Source organism: Cystoisospora suis (genome assembly GCF_002600585.1).
Source record: "Cystoisospora suis strain Wien I chromosome Unknown contig_905, whole genome shotgun sequence".
In the NCBI taxonomy this organism is placed as follows: domain Eukaryota; phylum Apicomplexa; class Conoidasida; order Eucoccidiorida; family Sarcocystidae; genus Cystoisospora; species Cystoisospora suis.
Window position 1 is genome coordinate 1 of NW_027153706.1, and position 24,000 is coordinate 24,000.

A 24,000-nucleotide genomic window follows, 5' to 3' on the forward strand; every position below is an offset into this window, starting at 1 on the left:
CGACGAATCCTACCATTGTGACAGTTGGTGTTTCAGTCCGTTAGTGGTGGCCTCCCAAGCGTTCCAGCAGTTTGAATGCTTCCTGGAGAGGCGCGTCCTCAACTGCAATACGAGAGTCCCTCGTCTGTTTGTCGAAATCGCTGAAGAAGAAAAAGCAATTCGTGTCATCGTCAATACTCGGCGCCGCAGCACTAGCTCCTGGAACGCGTTCATGTATTCCCGGGGCTGACCGGGAGTCATCCTCAGCTCAGTTAGCTCTCGAAGGACATCCCAGCGGGATTTATAGGAAATGAATCTTTGCCTCAGAACAGAAAAGAAAGCTTCCAGAGTCTTGGGCCGTTCACTCTGCAGACTCGTCTTCACAAAATTGCCGTAGAAGAGCTTGGCTGCGCCCTCGAGAAAAAGAGACGCTTGTCGGGCACGCTCCTCGTCCGACTCAATTCCCCAGTCACTGAGATACTCCTCGCACTCGGAGCAGAACAGTTGGGAGATCGCACCATCTGAGCGAACGTCATACTTCTTAGGTCTAAGATTATTTATTCTTCCTCTAAAAAAAGTACACCATAATTCCTGCCGCGGAGTGACGACTGGTCACACAGCTGACTGATTACTCGGACCGGGGGTCTGGAGCTATACAGACAGCCTGTGATATCTGATCAGAAGCAGGCATCCTGCAAACTGCTCAGCTTCCTTTTCTCCTGAAGTGTGACAACTGCCATCTAGGTTTTGCCGGACCCGGCGCTGTCCCACACACAGTTCCGGGGATAGTGGAGTCCGATAGCTCCTCGATTCAAAACGAGAGTGGCAATCGTCGCTCGTGGCACGGTGTCCGGCGGTTCCACTCGTCCGCTCGACTGTCAAGGCAGCCGCATATCATCGCACGCACGGACTCACGGTCTGCCCCTCGGGCTGAAAAATAGACCAATTAGCAAAGGTTTGCAGTCCTGTAGTAAACACAAATGAACGCGATTTTATTTATTTTTACTGCTGTTCTTGGCGCTCAGTATCACCGGCTGACGGACGGGAGGGGTTGTCATGCGGTGCCCGTTGTCTTCCCGGAAGAGGTTTGCACCTCTGTCTCTTTATCTGACCAAAATGGTGGCAAAATGTGCCCCCATAATGTAGCGAAACAGACACCGCGTCTTTTTTGGAAGCGCTGTTGTTTCAGCTGTCTGGCCCGGCACGCAAGGTGTCAGAGAGGCAGGCCAACCAGATCCACAGGTTATCGGTCGGGCGGTCAACCGAGCATGCTTTCAGCTACACCGTCTCTCATTCCTAGAAAGGAAGTCACCCTTTGCGGGTCTTGCAGAGGACTGTCCAGGAACTGGCTTTGCTTGACAAGTGACCCTCCTCCCTGTTTACTGCAGCTGACGGTCGCTACTTCCGCGCGGCCGTGTCGACGGCGCCTGAAGTTCGGTGAAAAAGACGGGGGCGGTGCGTTTCTCCCATCCACTGTAAGAAACCCGAATGGACCATACGATGGCCCATTCGGGTTTCTCACGCGTTTTCTCCTTCCTTCTGTCGGCGCAGTGCCTAGGTCTTGCACCCTCTTCGGTGCTGGGAAACATAACGGACACACGACCCCGTCCCCTGTGAGCGCACGGTGTTCAAGCACCGCACGCCCTTCTCGCACAGACGCACAGTTGCGTGCAGACTCACTTGGGCACACCAAGGGAACGAAGCCGAGGGTTCTGAGTGAAACTGCTGCCGGGTCAGGCGCGGGGATCACCGGCCAGATTGCCGGGCAGCTTGGCGAACGGGAGTTAACAAGGTACGGTGCGTTGTCGGAGAAAGAATGCTACCAGAACGGGAGAACTGGCAAGTCGGATCGTAAAAGCACAGTGATACTGATCACAAAGAGCGGTCCGTCTCTCCTACAAACAAACCTAGCTGGGGACGACGCAGCGGATGGGGCACAGGGAGGAGCACATACCAAAAAGGGGATCGAGCGGACGGATGGAGGCGATCCTCCATCTGTATTCTCCAGCGTCATGCCAACCTCCCGTCTTGCACCTGCCCCCGACAGACTCCGACGCGGCGGCTTGCAAGAGCTCCAGCGCTTAGCGGCGGGCTTCGTCTCTACCTGCGGGAAAGCCTTCCGCAAGCACGGCAGGAGAGTGGGCTCCCCGCAGCAGATGATATCGGTGTTAACAAACTGGCTAGCGGAGAATCAGCAGAGCATGCGGGAAGGGAAGAAGAAGATTCTTCTCTTGATGCGGCATGGAGAATCCGAGTTTAACGAGTGGCGAAGGTCGTCCTTTACTCACCTGAGATTCTCAGGTAACGGACAGGAGATGGGAGGGATCTTACGGGGGTGAGCTTTGCTTCACTGGGATACTTCCGGTCATGGACTAGGACGTGTAGACGCACCGTCGTTTGCACTTTCTTGAGGCGGCTGCGTGCCTACGCGTGCTTAGCGGTCGGCAGGCTTCACCATCCCTTCAGAGCTAGTATTCGTTTGTGCGACAGAGGATGTTGCCGCTCTGTTTTCTTTCTTGCGCGTCAGAAAAGCGCAAATACACGCTCAGCTCAGCTTCCACTTCGGTCTTCTTTCTAACTGTTCTAGTGACAACTCGAGGGAATTTCCGTGCTCTTCGCCGCCTTCCGGGCTGCACGGACTCCTGGTAGCGGTGCGACAGCGTGAACGTACCCCGCCCTGCGTTGGCCCCTGCGTAGCGAAAGAAGACTTTTTCGGTGTGTGTACCCGGTGCTGCGGAACCACTGAGGCACCGGTTTCGTCGTAGGTGCTCCCGTCGTTTTTTTCTTTAATTTCCAGCGACCAGGCGTATTACGGAGCCGTAAACGGTTGTTGATTGCCCTTTTTTTCTTGTTTCGTGGTGTTCCCAGATATGATTCGCTACGACCCAGAGATGGTAGATGTTTGCCTGACGAAGACGGGCTTAAAACAGTGTCAGGGAGCCTCCGAGTACTACAGAGCGGTGCGTGCCGCGATCCCGTCCTTTCACATCGATTCGTACCTTGTGTCTCCCCTGTCACGAGCTGTCCAGACAGCTCTCAATACATTCGGCTGCCCCACTTCGTCAGAAGATATCGCTTCGGATTCCTCCGAACGGAACGCCGAAGGTCGCTCCAGCGATCGTTGGATCTTAACTCCGTTGCTAACAGAGCGAACAGACACAACGGGCGATGTTGGGCGGGATGCAAACTCACTGATGGAGTTCTTGAAAATGAAACGAAGAGTCGGAGAGATTCCCCCTGAATGCAACCCTGAACGCGTCCTTGATTGGACACTCGTGCGGCCCGTGAACAAGTGGTGGCTTCAGCTGTCTGATGAAGAGCTGACGGCTGCTGAAAAGATGCTGGCTGAGCCGTGGCTGCCTGTTGTAGGCGACTCGCAGCAGCATATTCCCAGTGGTACGCCTGGCGGAAAGGAAGACAGCGAATCTGTAAGAAGCCAGGTGGTAAGGTCAATCAAGTCAACTTTCAGTCTTGTCGATGAAGCCGCGAGAGAGGCGGCTTGGAAGCGGAGAATGCAGGGATCATACAGGTACCGTCGTGTGCCTTTGGAGACAGACGAATGCGTTCTAGCACGCGCGCGACTCTTGCTGAAAGCGTTGTGCAAAGTCAAAGACGCGCGTGTTGTACTAATGGTGGGCCACTCCATTTTTTTTCGGATTCTTACCAATACCCCAAAAATGGCCAACGCGGAAATCCTGCCGTACGAGCTCGACTGCGAAGCAAAGGCCATCAAAGAGCTCAGAACCCTTGAGCTTTGACTACGTTCAGTTTCCTTTGTCTGCGACTTTTTCTCTCCGTCCACAGAAATCAATGTTTCAGTTTGTACTTAGCAAAAAAGTGACTCGCGGTGTAGCTCTCCTGCCGGTGTATGGCACCAACAGGTCTCCCCGGCTCCCATGTAGGCGCATCGTTTGGTGTTCTCGTGATGGTCTAGTGGAGTACGACACTGGCACGAAGACTTGAGTGGGCCGCGGGAGCTCTCTACACTGTATTCATACTGCAGAGTACAGACCGTCCACTGCGAGCGGCTGCTGGCCTGTGGGCAGGTAGCTGCCACGTTTACTGGGCGAAGAGGCAGGTTCTCGCTGTCTTGCGCGGCTGCCGAACGCAAGACGTCTTCTCCCTGAGTAAGGCAGCATCTGCCAGTCCCTCGCTTTCTGAGCAGGCTATACACTGCTCCTTGTGGACGCGTACGTCCACAAAGTGCGCGTAAAAACGGCAAGAGGCGGGACAGGACGGAGCAGCGTGTGGAATGTGGTGGGGGCAGTAAGCAGTTCAGCCGCATCGTCTTCTCGGGGCCTCAGCTCCGCCCCCGGCTGTCTCGTCGGCGGGTCTCGTGGCGACAGGAACGTGTATAGCCTCCAAAACGCTAGCAGCACCCCAGTGGCTGGGACGCTGAGTTCTCAGTTGGCTGGAAGTCCGAAAGTTCATCGTCCGCCGCGCGCCGCGCTCCACATGGTAAAAAGCGTGCGGAGAGATACAGGCGCCATCCCTGCTGTTAAAATCGACGATCCGTGAAGCCGGGCTCACAGACGAGTCGTCCGTAATATAGTGCGCAGGAAGCGCCGGTCAGTCTGGCGTAGTGTGTGCGAAGAAACAGGAGAACAGGAGACGCGCTATCACTCCACAGGCCAAATCTCTTCGTCAGCGCCTGAGTTCGCCTGCTCAAAGCCGGACAAGATCTTAAGACGGAACCGTACAGGACCGCCGGCTCCGTGGGTCGTTCCGGCGGTGTTCTGCGGCGCTACTTTGCACGCAGGGCGTAAAAAGTGGAAAAGCACGGAAGAGACGACCGATGTCTTAGTGCCGGCTGCTGTATCTTCCGGAACAGTTGCAGTGAAATTCGTGGACTGCCCTGAGAACAAGTGGAAGTCTTCTAGTCGCCGACCCGAGTGTAGCCTGACAGGGCAGGCGTCGTGTCAGTGTAGAGACTGCCATCTGCGTACTAACATGAACCTGCGAGCGATGTACGCCTCGCTGCTAGCAAATTGCCGGCTATGTGAAATAAACACTAGAAGAGGCAGTCAGGTAGTAGCAGCTCATGAACGGTGTCCGCGGACTGTCAATTAAGATTACCCAGTTGCTTTCCGAAGCAGCGGCCGACAATTCAGATGACGCTTCTTTGCGCACTGCCCGCTCCTCTTCGTAGTGAAGCAGATGCACGCCGGCCCCCCATCTTATTGGTGTGTCTTCACGGGAATGTAACAAGGATAGAAGCTCCGCGATATACAGAGAAATTGGGCTTTCTTGTCGCGGGCACACTGATCATATGGGGACTGAATAGATGAACAATGACGAAAAACCGTACCGGAAGGGTAATGGGCACATTCGGTTTTCCACTGACCCTGGCCCAACAGCCCTCGCTCGACACGTCGGGCAGTGAGCAACCAGTCGCTCTTCCGAAGCAGAGAGCGACAACAGATGACGGTGCAAGGCGATCCTCTCCTATCCAAAAACCGACTTCCCCAGTGGGCAACATGTTACGTGCTTGACATGCTGCCCGAGTAAGGAAACCTATTTCCTTTTCTGTGTCCGACTCTTCCGAAGACGTGAACACCCTGGAGTGGAGGTCGGAGGCCCGTAGATTGCCGTTTGAATGGCTTTCCGTGCGGTTCTGCTGCGGAACCTGTCAAAGACTTCAATGTTTCGCCTTGTTTCAAGTTTTAAATATTTTCAGACCAGCTTGAGGGGGCAGTGGTGCCCCAGTTTCGCTCTACTACTTGCGATATTGCAGCGTGTTCATGTTGACCACACACCTCGATGTCGCGCTGAACGGCGCGCGCAGCGGCCAGCAGTCGCACGAGTGTTTCGATGCTGTCGAACTGCACGCAGGTGTCTGAAAACGGGTAGAACCCTTTGTGAGTTCTGATGCATTCGCAGAAGCAGGTCTTGACGCAACACGCGACTGAGTTCCGTGGAGCATTGTTGGGGATCAAGAGTGTCGCGCGTGCGCCCGTCCTGTCTCTCCAAGACTTTACAAGCAGTTGTCCCTGATTTTGTACCGCTTGCCCAAAAACACCTAACGCAGTTCCACTTGTCAAGATCTGGTCTCGTGGTTTTCTCGTGCCGGCCCCAAGGTCCGCTTGTCAATGTCTTGTCTCTTAGTTCATCTCAGCCCGCGCAGCTTCGCTTGTCTGTGTCCTGTCTCCGGGTTCATCCCGGCCGCTCGACCCCTTCGATCAGCCTCGGCCGTCGAGAACTGACTAAGCTCGGACGGGAGGACTTTCCTTCCACCCGTGGAACCCCCGGTGAAGTCAAGACCTGAATCGGCCTACCGGCAGAGGCTTCTGTATTGAGCTGGACTGTGATCCTGGACACCTTTGAGTTCCCACGGCTTCCACGGCCGTGCAACGGATCCGTAGTGTATCAAGGTGCTTTCGGAGCCTTCTACCCTACCTCGTCCGGGAGCCCGCTGCCGAAAACCCTCATTCGCTTTGCAGGTACCAGTGTAACGTACTCAGGCCACACAAGGCGGCAGGGATACGAAGTCTCTGTTTTTCTAAGCAGAGACATTCTTTAGCCTGCTCTTGCAGCTGTACACACCTCGTTAATATTTTGGTCCATCCTCCCACTGGCCTCTCCCCGCTCTCCTGTTCTGTCCGGTCTCTCTACACATTTGTCCATTCTCTTGTAGTCGCCGTGAGCACCCATTCTTCTGGATCCCTACAAAAAATGCGTCCAACGCCGGCGTCTGTTACTTCTTCTGGTTTCGTTTCCTTGCCCCCTTGGTCTCCAACTGCAGATGGACCGGCGCCAGCAGGCTTGGAATGCTCGCAAGTTAGTGTGTCGGGAGGGGAGGCAAATGTCCTTTCTACTCCGGCACCTTCCCCTGTCTTCATTTCTCCCTCTTTTTCCTCACCCGTGGTTCTTGACTCATCTTCTCGTTCATATCACCTCGCACCTACAGCATCTGTTGCTAGGAGATGCACCGCCCCCACTACTGTGCTCCATAGGTCGCCTTGCACACTCCAAATTTCAAAGTTCACCCGTGGCTTCCCTGGCTCCTCCTCCCTCTTCGTACAGCCGCCGTCGCCAGCTGTAGCGGCAGGCCTTTCTACTCCCTTTCCTTCTCTGCGTGCCGCCACGGCCGCCGACATGAAGGCGAGATTGCAGCGGCAGCTCGAGCGTGACGAAGGCAAGTATAGAGGAGCCTCGGCAGTGAAGGCGAGCTCCCCAACGAGGCAATCGTTTAGGCCTTCAAAGGGTCGCGCCCCTGCAGTATGCGCTTATGCGTCGAGCCCGTCTACGGTATTGTCTCAGATATGCCAAGCAGGGGATTTTCACCTTCGTCGTACTCCCAATCTGCTGACCGAGCAAAATGGGGGCACTGCGTCTGCGGGAGCTGTCCGAGGTCCTGCATTCGCCTCTGCAGGAAGAACCACATACGCACGCGGTAAAAGCACAAAAAGCGATTTCTCGTCGAGAGCCAGGACACTGTCATCGAACGCTGGCGAAAGAACTGATCAGGACCCCGGCCAGATTCACTCACCAACTAACTCGGCAAGCGAGTCGCCCGAGCCACACCCCACTGGGGCTTTTCACTCAGGAGTCATAGAGCGATCTTCTGGAGGGGAAAGTGACAAGCAAACGACGTGTTTTCCTGACGCAGACTGGAACGGAGGCGAAAACGCCTTGCAGGTACGGACGCAGCCACGAGGAGCGTCAACGAGGAAGATAGGTGAAGCAGCGGACTGGCAGCTCGAAATCTACAGAACGGCACAAAAGAATGACACTAAAATGCAGCTGTCCTCTTCCCTGGATCCCCGCCTCCCTACCTCATCGGTGTCTCCTCACTTCCTGTCCTGTCCTGCCTCCGCCTCATCTACTTCATCTTTCTTCTCGTCCTCATCTCCCTCTCTTGCTCCTGTAGTTTCGCCTAACCCGGCGAGACACGGTGGGGGTAGCAGCCGCGAGTCAGTGAGGACACGCCGTGCTCGCCGTAACCATTCTTCATCTCGCTCTCGGCAAAGAGAACAGGCTAACGAGAGAAAGAGAGACACAGTTCCACAAGGACTGCCCTTGTTTGGGCAAAGACGTGTACCGACAAATTTGTTGCCGCCCGACACGTGTATCCTACCTGAGCAGTCGGCGTTACAAAAAAAGAAAGAGCAGGCTGCGGAGGCCTTAGGGAAACTCCGGGGAGGCCTCAATTCTTACCAGCTCACTGAGAAAAGTCCGCTGCAACGCTGGACACTGTCTACTCTTTCTCACAAAGAAGCAGGCTCCATCTGTAACGGCCAGGGTAGTGATGTGCGAGGGAAAACAGATAAGCGTGGCAGGACAGAACAGACAGAGAAGGGGAGACTCCAGAGAGCTGATCTGGGGTATCTCCGTTCGGTCTCCGAGGCGGCGGACAAGGCCCTGGAGCGTTCCTGGAGCCGGCTTGAGGAACGCAGTAAAAGCGGATTCAGCAGCCAGAGTAACTCTCTCAATGCTTCCCCTCAAAAGGTTTCGCAGGAGAGAGATGTGGCAGACGCGAAGGTCTCTGGTGTTGTGGACAAACCAATTCTGTCATGTCAGCGTGAGGAAGGAGGCCAACAGGATGCAGATGCCAAACATGGAGAGAGACAACTGCAGTCTCCACTAACGTGCTTGGATGACGAGAGATCACGAGAACGGTCGAGTAACGTGCTTGCAAAGGAAATGGATGACAAAATGCGGAGTGAGTTCAAGAAGCGGAGATGCGGGGATGGGTGTGCGAAAAAAGCATTATTAGACAACGAAGAGCCGAACCGTCCGGGAGCCTCTTCATTCCTAGGCGGCATATGCAATGAACATGTCAGCTCGATCCCTCTCTGCCGTATGCACGGCGACGATCGCGAGGCGCGAGGACGCGACGAGGTGAAGGAGCAACCTACAAGCAGGACAAAGGAAAAGTACTCGCCAGTTCCAGTTCCGACTACTGCCGGACACGCAGACGTCTCAAACACTTGCCGGTCTTCCCTGCTGGGGAGAAAACACCCAGACAACGACCATCTCTCTTGTCCTCGTTTGGGTCGCTCTTCTTCCGTTGTTCCGTCCTCGGGAGTCAGTCGTCCCAACCGGGAGCGCGTAGGAAGTACCACAGATCTTACGGCAAGCTTAGGTAACATCAAACAGGGACTAGTACATGCTCTTCAGGAAGCGCAGTTTCGCCTCCAGTTTTGCTTAGCCGAAAACTGTTCGGGCGAGCAAACGTCTCATGACGCTCAAGTGACGAGTCCTCTCAGTACGGTCCCCCTCTGTCGAACCCCCCCGCCAGCGGTTTCGAACAAACCTCAGAGGGCCGAGTCTCTTTCCAACCTTGAACCAAAACGTAGAGACCGCCCGTATGCTGAGGGGGCGCGGTGGGGGAGGCGCGCGTATGCAGCGAACTCATTTACTCTCTTTGAAGATAACTGTACTGAGGAAAGGACGAGCTCGGACCCCGCAGGCATAGCGAGAAGGTGTGGAAGGAGCAGATGCCACTCACGAAGAGGTCGCCTGTCTTCTAGAAGTTGTGACGAACTCCTGGGAGCGGAGGACACCGAAGACAGCCACAGAAAACACTCACGATCCCCAGAAAAAACCGAGCGGGTATGCGAAGCGATATCGACTATGGATCACGATGAAAGTCAAAACTTCCATGCAAATTCTCCCGGTGTGGCTGAGCTATCTGGCAGAGTGACAGAATTGCTAGGCCTCTCGGAGGCCGCAAAAAGCGGGGACGGCTTGAGGTCTTTCTCTTTTCTTCCGGCTGCTACCGGGCAAAGCCAGGGGAACGGCAGCACAGGGCCTTCATTTTCATCTGCCCTCTCCTCTCCTTTTCTTCCCTCCAAGGACGGGAGTGCCCCCACCCAAGACATGCCTTTCCGTCCTCGCCCTTCAAAGGAGGTGCTGGACAGGCATCGCCGAGATACGCTCGCACTTGGTAAGAAGTCAAGCAAAGGCACCTCCGAAGGGACAGGGAAAAACAGCTCTCGTAATCTCCGTACCATCCCGCCCCCCGAAGAAGACAAGACTGAGAGCCTTTTCGTTGTCCGACATGAATCACGCAATGGCACGCCTAGAAAAAAGCCGGAAACTCCAGATACCAAAAGAGGGGCGGGTTTACATGAACTTGTTTCTGAGAAGGTGTCGTCAGACCCCGGACTGCGTGACGAAGTTAGAGACTGCACGATAACGAGGAATGGCAGCGCGAGAGGCACAAGTGTCGCGTCTGCGGCAGATCACATGAACTCTTCACCTGGTGGCCGGTTTCACGTCAGCGAAGACAAATCCGAGGGAGCTACACTCTCTCAACCCTTTGGCAAGCTTCTTCTTCAGAAACCTAACAAAAGAGTGATCCAAACGGCGAGCCGAGGCGACGGAGGACAGGAGAGGCATTTCTCGCGCAGCTGCAGCGGGACACGTCGAAGTCTGCCAGTAAAGAAAGGCACGCCCGACGAAGATCAACGGGTAGCTGAACATGCTTGCAACTCCCTCTCCCTCAGTTTGCCGGTCACACGTCTCGCAGCGGCCGCGTCTCCGGACAGCAGTACAAGAAACACAAGCAGGCCCGGAAGTGCTTGGGTTGCCCGGGTCCATGAGGGATTCAGTGAAGTTCCGACGACAATAGGTCAAGGGGGAGATGTAAAGGATCAGGGAGCGGGAGACCCGACTTTGAAGCTTGGCGCGCCGCGTTGTCCGTCTCGGAGAGGCCAGGAGAGACTCAGGAACGAGACAACAGATAGTAGCGACAGCGCGGGCCTCCCAGAAAATTCAGGCGAGAGACAGGAGATTTTGTCCTGCTCACGTGAATCGTCTTCTCTCTCAAGCAACTGCCAAGAAAGAAAACAACAGCACGTCAAGGCTTGCGGACGTCCTGAGATGAGACGGGCAAGAAGTAACGCACACTCGTCTTCGCGCGAGGGGCACCAAGAAAGAAGTAAAGAGACACCTTGGAATACAAGTTTGATACTGAGACGGTCATCGATGCCAGTCCGGGAAAAAGTAGCTTTGCTTCTTCAGCAACCTTGCAGAACGTCCCAACCGACAGTCGTCACCGAGTCAGGCCTGTCGGCTCGTCAGGCAAATCCCGTTCTCCACCCATACGAGGGACCGCAGGAAAATCTCGCACCTCCAGGTAAGCGTACATTAGGGGCAGGCATCCATACAGCAGCTGCGGTTCAAGGTACGGAGGTTGCGCCAGCCCGCCGAGGTGCTGTTGTTTCCTGTCCAACACGCTCATATTCTCCGATGTCTTCACTGGTGCGGCCCGAACATGAGAACGAGTCTGGTCGTTTGTCTGAGCATGCAGAAGGAAGCAAGCTGGCGAGGCGACAGCCGTTCGCTACTTGTGCACTGACTTCACGCGATCAGCTGGGACAGGGTCCAGACTTTCAGAGAGAGAAAAGGCAGCTCAGTACCGCTGTGGCGGGCTGTACAGACAGAGCAAGAGAGGGTGCTGTTGTACTTGAGCTTCAAAAAAGCATTCGACCGTCCTGCCGGACTGACACGATTTCTCCGACGCTTGAGCTTAGAACGGACAACGGGAAGAGTAGCGCGGCCACTGAAGAGAAGCCAGGTGGAATTCCGGGAGCACAGGGCACCAGAGAAGAGATTCGTGAAGGATTACCTCGTGATTGGAGTGAACCGAAGGACCTGCAGTCGGAGACTACATCTCGCCTTGGGTCTCAGGCGTGTGGAAGGCCCCAACACTCTCTTATATCACGGCCGGAAGGCAGCGCAACAGCTGACGGCGGAGCGGCAGTGGAGACCGAAGAGGACGCAAGCGAGGCGGGGCTTATTCTTACGTTTTCTAGCCAACCCTCGCCTCTCGTCGGTCCTGGAACGAGTATGGAGGAGTGCGGGAGCATTAAATGCAACTATGAAAGCGACAGGGCCACGAGGGGGTCGTCTCCAAGTTATCCTGTGGAGTCTATGCCGCCCTTCTCTACACTTGTGCCACCTCCGACGAAAGCAACAAACAAAATCGAGGCATCCGTTGCGAGCACGGAACAAACGGAGACAACGGTGGAAAATCTTGTTGAACCAGAGTTGCTGACGTGTGTGCTGGAGGATGCAAGCCGAACGCGGCCGCTTCACGCAGTACTCTCGAGATATTCTCCACGTGGACAGCACTTTGACAGACTACTGGAGCGTCATGAAAAGAGATTCTCTGATCGATTCGCTGAACACCCTACGCCGTCTCCACGATCGCTCACGTTTACAGCGCCGTCCGGTCGTCCGCCATCAACGTCCTGCGCTGTACCGCCCTCGTCTTTCGCATCTTCAGACAGAGAAAGGAAAGAGCGGTTACGCGGCCACGACAGACGTGCGGCTCTCCTCGAGACAGAAGGCTCTGAATCGGATGGCGTAACCATTGAGGTGTCTGCGTCCTGCCAGTCGCCTTTTTCCGTCAAACGTCAAAACGCCTTGCATTCGGAACCGGAGGAGCTCCCGGCCTTGACGGGAGTGGTGCACCCTCTCGAGAGGCAAAAATCGCGTGTGGAAGCAACAGCCGGTTCTTTCTGCAAGGGGCTGGACATGGCAGTGAGCGGGGACGCCCAGCCAATACCTAAAGAAAGTGCTTCTTGGTGGGGCGTGACAGGGAGAGGTCTTGACTTGCTCTCGGTGATTTTCCAGCGGATACTGCAGAGACACGCCCTAGTCGCGTTGATGGTAGGCATTCCGTGCAGAAGCCCCCTGGAGGGGAATCCCACTTTTCGTTCTTTTTCAGGCCCTCTTGACACACCCAGTCCCCTACCGTGTAGGCGGGCTGACACGCGGACACAGTCGGCGTTGTTACAGCAGCGACAGGAAGAGTCGTGGTCGCAAAGGTTGATCTTGCTGGGCCAGGAACAAAAACGAGGTTCAGCGCGTTTCCTTCTCCGCAGTAACGACTCCCACGCGGAACCCAGCCAAAGCGGCTACAGCCAGACAACGCAGAAGGAGCAAGACGCAGCCGACTATCCTGGAGGAGCAGAACAGTTCTTCTCACCCCAGGAAGTCCACCCAAAGTTTTCCTCGAGATTCGCCTGCAGTTCAGACGTTGGTGAGCCAGGCGGAGGGCCGGTAAGGCGCAAGACGGAGACGCCTTCTTGTTTCGGCGTCAGTAATGTCTCGGGACGGCGGTCCAGCCACCCTTCGGACGGGACGAGATTTTTCGCTGATTCGGTCGGTCACGGTAGTTCTTCGTCTCCTTCATCCGGGTCTGTAGCAGACTGTAGTCACCGCAGTGTGTGGGGATTAGGCAGCCGTCGCAGCAGTTTAGCAGAGAGTGAGAGTATCTTTCCGCTCGAAACATCGCAGCTAGTTGGTAAGTCGTGCACACCTCAGGGGCACAAAGAGTACATCGTTGACCATTGCTCACAATCGTACCCGGCGAAGGCCCTTTGCGGGGGGGGGTGGCCTGCGAGGGAGCGCTCGTGTCTCACCGCCTCGCCTGCCGCAAGGGTAGAGTCTGGGTGTCGCGAGAAAGGAAACGACCCAGCGCAGCCAGAAAAGAGTCTGGAAAACAAAAAGGGAGACACTGTTTTCTTTAGCAGTGCGAAGAAAGGTTTCGAAAAGAGCCCTGGGAACAAGGGTGAAACTGATAACCTGGAGAAGATAGAACCCATACTGTCGGACGCACAAGCAATTGAGGCAGGGCTTGAATGCTGCAAGCAACAAGACGACGGCAGCGGCCACGATGAAGCTAGACGACTCCTCAGAAGGCAGTTGTCGACCTCAAGCGGACAGCTTGGGTCCCCTTCTAGTTCAAAACAAGAGGAGCGAGGCAACCTTCAGACGAGCAACGAACAGACGGGGCGATCGGGGCGGTTTGCGCCTTGCCTAGAGAACACGGCTGGGGAGAAGGCGGGGAGGGGCACAGGGCACATGGGGAGTGGTCGAAGCACGGCAGAAGATGAGGTGACAAGGGGCGCGCGGGCTATCGAAGATCTTCTTGATGCTGTCCATCTCCTTGTCTGTGCCCTGGAGGGCGACGCAGAGGATCTAGCAACGCACATTCTCAAGCAGGGGCAGCCGCACAGTGCTGCTTTCGCGAGCTTTATCAAGATGAGAGCACGCGGTGCAGAAAGAATGCCGGAAGAGAGTCGCCCACGCGGGGACCTGAGGATGCAACCAAATCCGGGAGAACCGAGAAAGGTGATTCCAGAAGAAGATCAGCATTCAACCTTTTCTGTCCCTCGAGCGGAGGTCGACAACTGTGGACTACTTGAGGAGACAGAGGAAGCGAATCGCGTATTTGTTGGTCTCCCCTCGACAGAGAGCTCTCAAGTACGTGCTGAGTCCAAAACTTCCGGCTCCCGAGCTCCGAGCCTACTCGAACAGCCCGAAGTGCGGACAGAAGCCTTCTTCCGTCAGATGACGGCTGACAGCGAAGCAGAGGTAGAGAGAAACTTAGAGAGGCTGAGAGCGTTCCAGTCTCAGCTGATGTCGTGCGGACAGGGGGCGGCGGAGGAGGCGAGGCGCCAGCAGTTTTCTCTTCTTCCGTCCAGCAGGTTTCAGCGGGCAAAATGCCGCGTGGGGTTCTGCGGGACGCAGCGAGGGGCGAAGGCGAAAGTAACCTGTGAGGAGGTAGTAGGGCCTTCCTCATTCGAAGACGCGGACTCAGCGGTTGTGTGCTGCGGACATCGTGAGATTAAAGCACAACGGACACCACAAATACAGAAAATAGGAGGGAGTCCGGAACGGCAAGTGCTAGGGGCATCATTGGACACTCTGGAGAAGAGAGAGGTGCGAAACGCAGTATACGATACAGACGTGAAAGAGTTTCCACCTAGACAGCTCCATGTGGAGTGTCTCCGATCAGGCGAGTGTCAACACATTGAATCGGAGAGAAGGACGGAGGCTCTCCCATTTCGTGCCGCTGCAGGCGGCCCCAGGGAAGGAAACAACAAGGCTCGGCTGCGCCCCTTCTCGCCGGACGGAGAGAAGGTCCATCTAGCCCTTACCGAAAGAGCAGATTCAGACGAAGGAGTGTCGGCTGATTGTGAAAGAGACGAAACCTCGAAGCCTAGTCTTCATCCAAGGTTTGCCGAGGGGAGATATCGAAGAAACGCAGACGGGAAAGACGAGCTCCCGGCAGCTGTACAGATGAGTCCGGGTTTGACCGGGGAATGCCTGAATGGCGCGCCCGTGGTCATGGTCACGGGGACACGTACCGAAGGAGAGAAAGGGGACAGGCTGATGAAGCCTCACACCCGAGCGGTTAACAAAGGTTCGCCAGCTCGGAAGCTGGAGGAAGCGGAAGGGGGAAAAGAATCTGTCCAGCCGACCGTTGTCACTGATACACCGACACCTGTCGAGGGGATACCAGTGCCTCCTGGAGAAAAGGTTTTCCTCCCTCGTTCTGAAAAGCAATTCGTCACTTGGGAACAACGGGAAAACACCGCTGCTGCAGCACTCGGTGAAACAGGAGGTGTTCTTTCTCGTTCATTGCGTGTGCCGGCCAGGGTCGGGGGCACCGTCCTCAACGGACGTGGTTGCGATAGGGATGTCGGCGATGCCGTCGCCGCAAAATCATCAGCTGGCACTCTTGGAATCTGTCGAGAAGACTCGGTCGGGTTTCATGATAACACGTACTTACGTGGGCCAGGCACGCTTGACAGATCTAGCCAGTTGATGCCTCCTCGGGCAGTAGACAGAGCCCCCAGAACTGGAAGTTCCTCTCCTAGCGACTTGTCGAGAACTGACTCGAAAAACGAAGAGACAACTCTCCCCACGGATCCATCACACGGACAATTGCAGCAGCGTCCAGACGAAGTGACAGGAAGCACTAGCAACGTCCTCTTAGCTTCGCCTCAAAGCGGTGTGCTGTTTGTCGACAGTTGTCTTCAAAGCAGCGTAGGAAACTGTGAATCCGAGAATCTGAGTGTTTCAAATAATGACGATGCCGATATCAATAAGCGATGTCTAGAGATATGGGCATTCTCACCTCAAGTTAGTAATTTTGGCGTACAGGTAGCTACAAGCGAAGATACCGATATAACAAGTTTAGCACGCTGCGGCAGCGCTAGCTCAGGAACGGAAGTTCTAACTGAAGGCGTCGCTACTGTGTTAGGTCCTCAAAAATCCGCGACCGCAGGTGTAGAGGACAGCAACGGAAGAGAATGCTGCACGGAACCGCCAGGACAAATGACAGCAGAAAATGCAAATCAAGAAGCGGGCATGCCGAATCCGTATCCAAAGCAAGCAGCGGGTTATGGAGCCGCTAGCAGGTTGCATCGCGTCACCGGGGACGCAAGTGTACCAGCGAAAGTAGACGTCAAAAGCGAAGAAAGAACCAATTTCGCTGCCGGTAACGCACCAACCGTTAAGAGTGTCTTCTCGTCCACACCAGTTGGGGAGCAGCGGAAGGATTCTTGGTATGAACGAGAACATGGCGGAATGCTGCCCTCCAAGGAAGTATCTGAAAACAAACTGGGTATCTCCGGAGAGCCGGTACCGGGTCAAGAAAGTGAATGTTTTCTCGATGACGGTGGCGAGGAAAGAGATCTCTTCTCCCTTGATGAAACTCCGGCTGCTGGTTCTCCTACTGGCGACGGCGGGGCACAATCGGCTGGCCCCGAAGCGCAGATCCCAGACGCCTTCTCCCGGTGCGGAAACCTGCCTGTTACTCCGCTACCTCAGGGACTTCAGTCGGCTCCCTCAGGCGCATGGAACGAAGTTCAGTTGAATTCCTCCGACAATCACGGACAGCTCCACGTGCCACAAACAGCGGACCCTACGTCTCCCGGTGGGCTGACAGTACCGAGAAGGATCAGTGCGTGGTCAGGCAGGGACGTCCCGGTTGGAGACACTTCTCGCGAACCAGAAGGCACTCCAAAGACGAAAATGGACGGTCCTGTGCAGTTGATAAGGGTAGCTGAAGAGGCAGAAAGACGGCAAGAGACGAGTGTAACCCTGATGCAGTCTCTCTCATCCGAGAAAAACGAGTCCTCCGCGAATGCACTACAAGATATGCAGCATTCCGTGCGATGTGAAAAGACCGGCCCCCCAGAATCTGAACCGCCGGCTCCTATGCACACTTCGGACGAAACATACCGACAGAGAGAAAAAGAACAGAGGACGAGAAGCCTGGATGTATACTGCATGAATACACACGAAGTAGAAGGATCGGGCGGTGGCCGGCAGACGGATAGTGACCCGGTAGTCAGCGCATCACTGTTAGAAAAGCTATGTCTGGCTGAAGAACAAGGCACCGAAAGTTCTGGAGAGAATCCCGAAGCCGACATGATGTCTACGAGGCAAGGCACGTCAGAAAGTCCCGCACAGTTCGGCGGAAAGACAAGGAGTTCGGACGGGAAAACACTGCACCAGCAAGTGGACAAGGTAGAGGCCGTCGCGGGCGACCGTGACTTTGCTTGGTGGTATCGCAGCGTCAATTTACAGAGAGCTATTACGCCGCCGTCACTACAGGCCCTTTCCCGTACGGAAGATATCGCGCGTGGCGGCGACACCACGAGTGTCCAGGGTACTAAGGTCGGAGAAGCCGTAGTGCAAGAAAGACAAGACGCGAGGAAGACGCCTTCACCCGATGGAGAACAGGAGGATGACCAAAGCGCGCTGGCCTTCTTCTCCCCACTAGAAGAGAGAGAACATTTGCCGAGCAACGAGGATGAAGGAAAAACGGAGAGCGTGGAGTCCGAAGAGGACACCGAGTCAGACAACAAGGGCTTGTGTAGCGGAGCCTCCGGAACAGATTCTCCAGACGACGTGCCGTCTCCGCAACGTCAAACGCTGAACAGCTCCGTACCATCGACCATGGCAGTCATCCCTGCCTTGAGCGCTGCACACACGGCAGGTGATTTGTTGGTAGGGTCTCCGAAATGCGTGACAGATCTTCCTCGGGTCCTCCCAGAACAGTACCGGCAGGCCATAAGTGAGGAGCGTACGTGGACCGGACGAGGCTCGAAGAGCATCCGGCGTAGCGCGGAAGTAACAAGGAACAATGCAGAACCGACAGTACTGGAGCCGAAAGGTGAGAAGGAAAGTCTACAGCACACAATGGCCGGTGGCATTGCTGAGGACTCAACAAGCACGAATAAGGAGCAACAGCTCAAGCTACTCCGTGCGACCCGAGGAGGGGACCCCAGCTCACTCGAATCTTCACCGCCGTCTGAGAACGACGCCGCCAGGGCGGGTCACTCTCCTCTGAAGATGCCAGATTTGGAGTCTCCACAGTCGGAGAGCTCTGCGTGCCCCGGAGTGCGCAGGGCAGCCTGTACCTCTGCAGGGGAGAGTCGTGGAGCAGGTGAGTGTGGTAAAGCGGCTTGCCGGCCTGCAACTTCTTTTTCTAGTCGAAAAAGTGGCGGTACTCATGGCATCAATGATTCCAGTGTGCCTGAAAATCCAGAAGAAGAGCACGACGACCGGAATCCTGTAGTCGAAGGGCCGTCTGGTGCAGACCAGCCTCCAGACAACGTGAACGTCTCCCGACAAGTATCGGCAGCCGAGGAGCCAGGAGCCGAACTCTCGGCTTCTGCCTGCGAGGCTGCGCGTCCAGGCGATGGCGTGTCTGTGTCCGCAGCCGCGCCAACAGCCGAAGGCGCGCAAAGGCAGCAACGAGAACCGCTGGCCCTTGCACTGCCTCTTTCAGCGAGAACTGATCATGAAAACGACGCGGTAGACAAAAACGAAAACGCAGGACAAGAAAACCAACCGCTCGGACGACGTTCCGCTCACGAAACAACACCGCAGTCTCCCGATGAAGAGACGGATGAGAAGCGGACGGAAAATGACATCGCGCCAGGGGTCCGAGAAAAGGAAGATGTCGCTCTTCCTCCAAGAGGGCCGCGGCTGTCCTTTGGAAGAAGGGCTAGTACGCAGATAACGGTACAAGAGAAGGATTCCTTTGGCTGCAGCCGCTCTTCCGACGCCCTGTCCGGCCGGGCTTCTTCATCAGCCTCCCGAAGTGTCTCTGTCTCTTATTTCGGTCCTCGGTTGCACGGGAACGCGGAGGCGCCGAGTCTGGATCCACAGCTTTTCCCTCCTCGGCCTTTACCAAGCAGAACCGTCATTCGTGTGGACGCAGGTGCACCGCTGGTAGGGAGACCTACGAGTACCGATCCAGCAAACCACTCGCGAGCGCAGTGTGCAGCAACTCTCCGGGAATCTCCTGCAGGCAGTTCCGAATGTGGTGTGGTACGAAGAGTGCAGCTTGAGCTCCACAAAACTCCCTCTCAAGCAGCAGCCGCAGCCGTGATGGGGCCCTCAGCACATGTGGCAAAGGGAGACGTTCCCCCGGCTGTTCCTTCTTCCCCTCCTTCATTCTCTCCTGCATCAGCTGAATTGCGTTCGAATGAGGAGAAAAAGCAGGTGGAACTTGCGGTACCCGGCGCAAGATGTAGCGCAGACTCGCCGTTGCCGCCGCCGTCATCACCAGAGTGTTTCAATGATGGCGCGGGGAATTCGCAGCCGGGAACCTCCGAAGCAAAGAAAAAGCAAGGTGCAACTGGCGGCCCAAATGTAAGTGTTCTCAGGGGGTCGACAAAGCAAATGTCTAGAGAATCAGGCTCGGGAATGACAAAGCAGACACGAGGAGACGTTAGAGCGAGATACTCAATCTGTACCGCAGGTGAGGAAAGAGTTCAAGATTGTCTAGTTGGGGAGTCTGTCGTACCTGTTGCGTCTGTCTCGCAGTCACCCCAGCCGACTGGTTCTTCTGCACCGCGACAGAAGGGCCCAGGCTCTACTGTTTGTTCTTCCACGTGCACATCTGCCATCGGTGTCTGCCCCAAGGATGAACATGATCAAGAGAACAACAAGGAACAGGTGCGGCGTAGTCGGAGCATTGGAGCAGCCGTTCGCAGGCTCAGCAGAAAGTATAGAAGAGAAGGACGATATCAAGAGGAGGCGCAGACTCTTGCCTCTTCTTCACAGTCTCGCTTAGCTGACCAGCGAACCCCAGAGGATATCACGCGCGGCGACGGAACTTCTCACACTTCACACTCACCGAAGGCCATCCACAAGGAAGAAGCAGGAAGGGCGCTTAGCCAGGCAAGCGGGGAACTCGATGTGGAACGAAGACAGCAGCTGATGCCGAGTCAAAGCTGTCGTCCCCTGTGCCGGGCAGAAAATGAAGGACAGCAAGGCGCAAACGGCCAAAGGACGGGTTCGGGTGGCTCTCCTGAAAAGGGTTATTTGTCTCCTGACACTCAAGCAGACAAGGGACATGCCCCGGATATGCAATGCAGTAGAAAAACAGCTCCCAGTACCACTTCATCAGATTACCACCAGAAAGGCGGGAGCAACGGAGTTCTCCAACCTGCAGCGCACGCCCTGCCCCCCTCTGTAACTCCCCGTATGACTCTGCAGGAGCAGCAACGGCGATCACGTGGGCATATTGTAACAGAGAACGTCAGTGGGCTTCCGGGCACGCCTCGAGGAACAAAAGAGAGAGATGGACAGATCAGCAGTCGGAGTCTCTTCCGAAAGTTCTCGTTTGTGTCTGGGGGCACGGCTAGGCATCTTTGTGACAGCGGCGCTAGTGTCTTCAAGACCGGTACAGCCCAGCCCTCCAGTCGCGACGCCGAAGGGACATCTCACGAGGGTGAGAAAATCCAGAGCTCCACTGTGGGCCACATGGTCATGTACACGTCAGCCGCTCGGGGCAAGCTGGAAGTCCAACAGGGAAGCAGACAAGCGCAGCAACACACGAGACAAGCATTTTCTAGAGGATTGCTGGGGATCAGAAGAAACAGTTTCGGTGGATCGCCACTGAGAAACGCGCGGAACAGTACGGCGCGCGGCACCTGCGGCCAAGAAGGCGGCAGTAGAATGGCTCCGGTTATACGGCTTGAGAGTGCGGAAGAAGGGGGCAGTGGAGGAGGCGGAGCAGCGGCCCCCGGGCAGGAGGAGAAATCTGACGTAAGTAGAAAGACAGTGTCCAGCAGGAGTTTCTTTGGGGGAGGAAAGAAAGGCATTAGCGTAGCAAGTGATGTATTCAGAACCACTACCTGTACAACACGGAGTTCCAACAGCGTGGACGGGGCTTGCAGTGCCAACGTGTCCCTGCCGCGGAAAGACACGGCTGCTTCGGAGCTTGAATCTAATCCAGTTGGCTCCCGGACTGCTGCAAGGATTCTCCTAGGGGGCAGAAATAGTAGCCCGGAGAAAACACAACTCCCGCTCTCTGGAGAAGACGAACACGGTGCAACTGTAGGGGGCCGTGCTAGTGTAAGCAACTGCAGACCACGGCGTCTCTCCAGACTACTAGGTGGGCGAACAACAGCCAGCGCGGCAATCCCACCAAAGGCTGGAGCAGATCGGTCTAACTGAGAGAAGAGGGCACCGAGACCAGCTTATGTACCCTTTTGATTCTCGTCATACTAGGGTGATGCTGAAAACACTCCCGATGGAGAAGCCGCGGGCACGCTGGCGCCTGGGATCCCAAAGAGGGGGGGGGTAGGGGGTGGAGCAAAGCAGGGAAAGAGGCAAGAGGGTTACGCCCACAAACGCGGAGGAGGGGGAGGGAAAGATACTCATGAAAGAATCCGTAGTGGCGTGCTTTAAATGAAACGAAACGGCGAATGCGGGGATGGCGGTAAGTGGAAGGAAGCCCTAGAATTATGGCAACCGGGTGCCCGAACACTTCCTGTGGAACCCTGGCTGGCCAGCCAATCAACCCTCAGTAGAAAGAGGCGCAGAAATCTTCCACTGAAAGCCATATGGACTTTCATAAGCAGCCCTACTGCCGCGTCTGATAGATACAATCCCCCAAAGACATGTAAACTGCACTCCCGCTTCCACCCCCCAAACCCGTTAAGCTTTTCTTGTGGAACTCGAACACGCTCATACCCTTCCAATTTAGCGAAAGCGCGAAGACCGACTTTCCCGAGTCCTAGTTTTCTCTTTGCACAGAATGCCGAGAGGCAAAAAGTTCTGAACAGCAGGAGGCGGCGTGTCTTCCTACGCGTCCACTCCTGTGTGATCTTGGCTCGAGGTGTACTCTGTCCTCGTCTCCCTTACCTCTTCCTTCGACCTGATCGCCTTAAGCCGCCGCTTATAATGTACTTCTGTACCCTGAGGCCTACCCGGGTCCTTTTGACAGAACAGCGGTTTTACGCGGAATGGCTTTTAACACCGCGTACGCGTGCCGACGAATTGACGTATGCTTTGCCCAGTCGAAGACCGCAGCCCTCCGGCCTCGCAGTTGCACTAAAACAGATCTTTGCAGCCGACACACACACACCCCGCTTCCCCCCAGCGCAGTGAAGGAAATTCTACACTGACCTTACAAACGCCGGCTAAGATATGCAAGGCATTTACTCTGTTAGCGCTATTCGCTGAAACGAAAATGCACCTTGTTGAAAGGTAAGCAACCCACGAATAGAACAGCCGCCCTCGTGGGTAGCTCTACGTGGACACCCCGACCACCTCCGCTTCTCCCGTCTCACAAATGAAAGCTGAGATTGGGGACAGATCACGAGTACCTCCGCGCCCTGCGAAGCTCGGAGCAGGCCAGCCTCCAATCAAACGCACGCAGATGGTTGCAATATAACCCGATCCTACATGACCCTCCCTGTGTACGGGTCGAGACAAAAGGAAGTGCGCACGTCCCACATATCCCCTTCTGCGCACACGTGCGAGCTGGAGTCCATACGCACATCTACACCGCACATGCCAGTGTCCATCTAATACATGCGCCTTACCATCCGCCGCATCGCTCAAATCTTGAATTCAAGCAGAGGGGCTTCGCCCAGCGAACTGATTTTACCGAAGGCATGAGCAACAGCGCCCCGTTGATTCAGACTCGATGTGGCACTTTCCGTTCAAGCCACATCTCGGAATACCCATGTGTCCATCGCTGCGTGAAGTAGAGGAGACAACCTTCCCGGTGGTGATTAGAATTCAACCTCTTGAACAGCTTAACAAGGATCGCTTCGCGAAACACGCGCACTTCAGACATCAAGGTACCTACCTGGCCATGCCGCGCTGATGCGTGCACCCACAGTCGCTCTTCCCAACGCAAATGATCTTGAGCGGCATGCGTTCTTTCTGTGAATAACGGGTTTGTCCAAAAAAACGGGCAGCCACGAGAGGGGGGAGGAACTCCATTTTCGCGTGTGGCCGTGGTACTTTTTTTCTTGAAGTAAAGACGCAGTGAGAGGGGTTAGTTCTGCCGACAGCTACTACCGGCCTCCTTGACTGTGGCAAGCAAGCGGAACGCGAACCCTACTTAGCTGAAGTCGGAGTTCACATAGCGGTACATGGCCATCAGGTGTTTTTGGTTCTGAAAATCCCGCAGTCTGCTGGGCGAAAACACACGCCGGACGTATCCCGGAGAGCCCTGGCAATACTGCCACGGAGACAAGATGGATAATGCCACGGGGAAAAAGAAACCCTCCTCAAGCGTTTGTACACCGACACTCTGCTTTAAAAAGCACAAAGAGACGGGAAAACGAACAGTAAGGAAGGAGCGAATCCGTCCGCTCAAACAAATTTTTTTTGCTTTAAAGCTTCAAGTCCGCTACGCCGGCTCGTTGTACGAAACAAGCACTTCAGCCTGGCGCGCGCTTTCTGACCCAGGGTTGCATCTTCAGCACATCGGACAGCCGTGGATACCCTTCTGCACGAAGACACGTTCACACACCTATGTCTGGCAATCTGCTTGCAAATACATGCACCGGCGCTTAGTAACGAAGAACGCAGATGCTCACGGCAATAGCAGTAGATCATACCGGGATTACTGCGAGTAGGAGTATCTGCGAACTCAACTAGCGACACAAACCCTTCACGCCTAGTCCAAGATTGACAGCTGGACACGGTAACAACACACCACATGACAATAAAACCACGACGCTGCGATTGAGCACCGTGCTAACAAGACGGCCGGTGACGCGAGAGTTCGTCACTTACAACTTTGCCTAGGTCTCAAATTCCTGCTGCAAAGCCTCGTATGTACTCAAGGGCTTCGCCTGATGGCCCGTTCCTTCCCTTCGCTTCTCCGTTGTATGACATTTACTCGCTGTCCTTTGACTTCATGAGCGAGCGTTCCCCGATGCGTGTTCCCGCCGGGAAGACACGGGGGGAGCAGGAAGATATGAGGCAAAAGAAAACATTGCCGTTGGCCCC

At 55.5% G+C, this 24,000-nt stretch overlaps 3 protein-coding genes across 3 annotated transcripts in view; 1 reads left to right on the top strand and 2 right to left on the bottom strand.

The window, feature by feature from the left end:
* Nucleotides 1-747: 747 nt before the first annotated feature.
* CSUI_002167 (phosphoglycerate mutase family protein) lies at nt 748-3,737 on the top strand (the record flags this gene model as incomplete). Its single annotated transcript, XM_068062369.1, has 2 exons — nt 748-2,280; nt 2,848-3,737. Exons 1-2 carry the CDS (start codon nt 960-962, stop codon nt 3,735-3,737), a joined length of 2,211 nt encoding a protein of 736 aa, XP_067925652.1. The 5' UTR covers nt 748-959.
* A 1,266-nt stretch (nt 3,738-5,003) lies between these two features.
* CSUI_002168 (uncharacterized protein) lies at nt 5,004-16,869 on the bottom strand. The gene is made up of 4 exons (XM_068062370.1): nt 14,877-16,869; nt 11,555-14,546; nt 7,755-11,357; nt 5,004-7,345 (listed from the first exon to the last, which is right to left on the bottom strand). Exon 2 carries the CDS (start codon nt 14,516-14,518, stop codon nt 13,973-13,975), a length of 546 nt encoding a protein of 181 aa, XP_067925653.1. The 5' UTR covers nt 14,519-14,546; nt 14,877-16,869; the 3' UTR covers nt 5,004-7,345; nt 7,755-11,357; nt 11,555-13,972.
* A 6,258-nt stretch (nt 16,870-23,127) lies between these two features.
* CSUI_002169 (cdp-alcohol phosphatidyltransferase) overlaps nt 23,128-24,000 on the bottom strand; it is a 6,776-nt gene continuing 5,903 nt past the window's right edge. Inside the window, exon 6 of the mRNA XM_068062371.1 lies at nt 23,128-24,000. This exon is cut by the window's right edge and continues 384 nt beyond it. The gene's annotated coding sequence lies outside the window, so the exon portion shown is untranslated.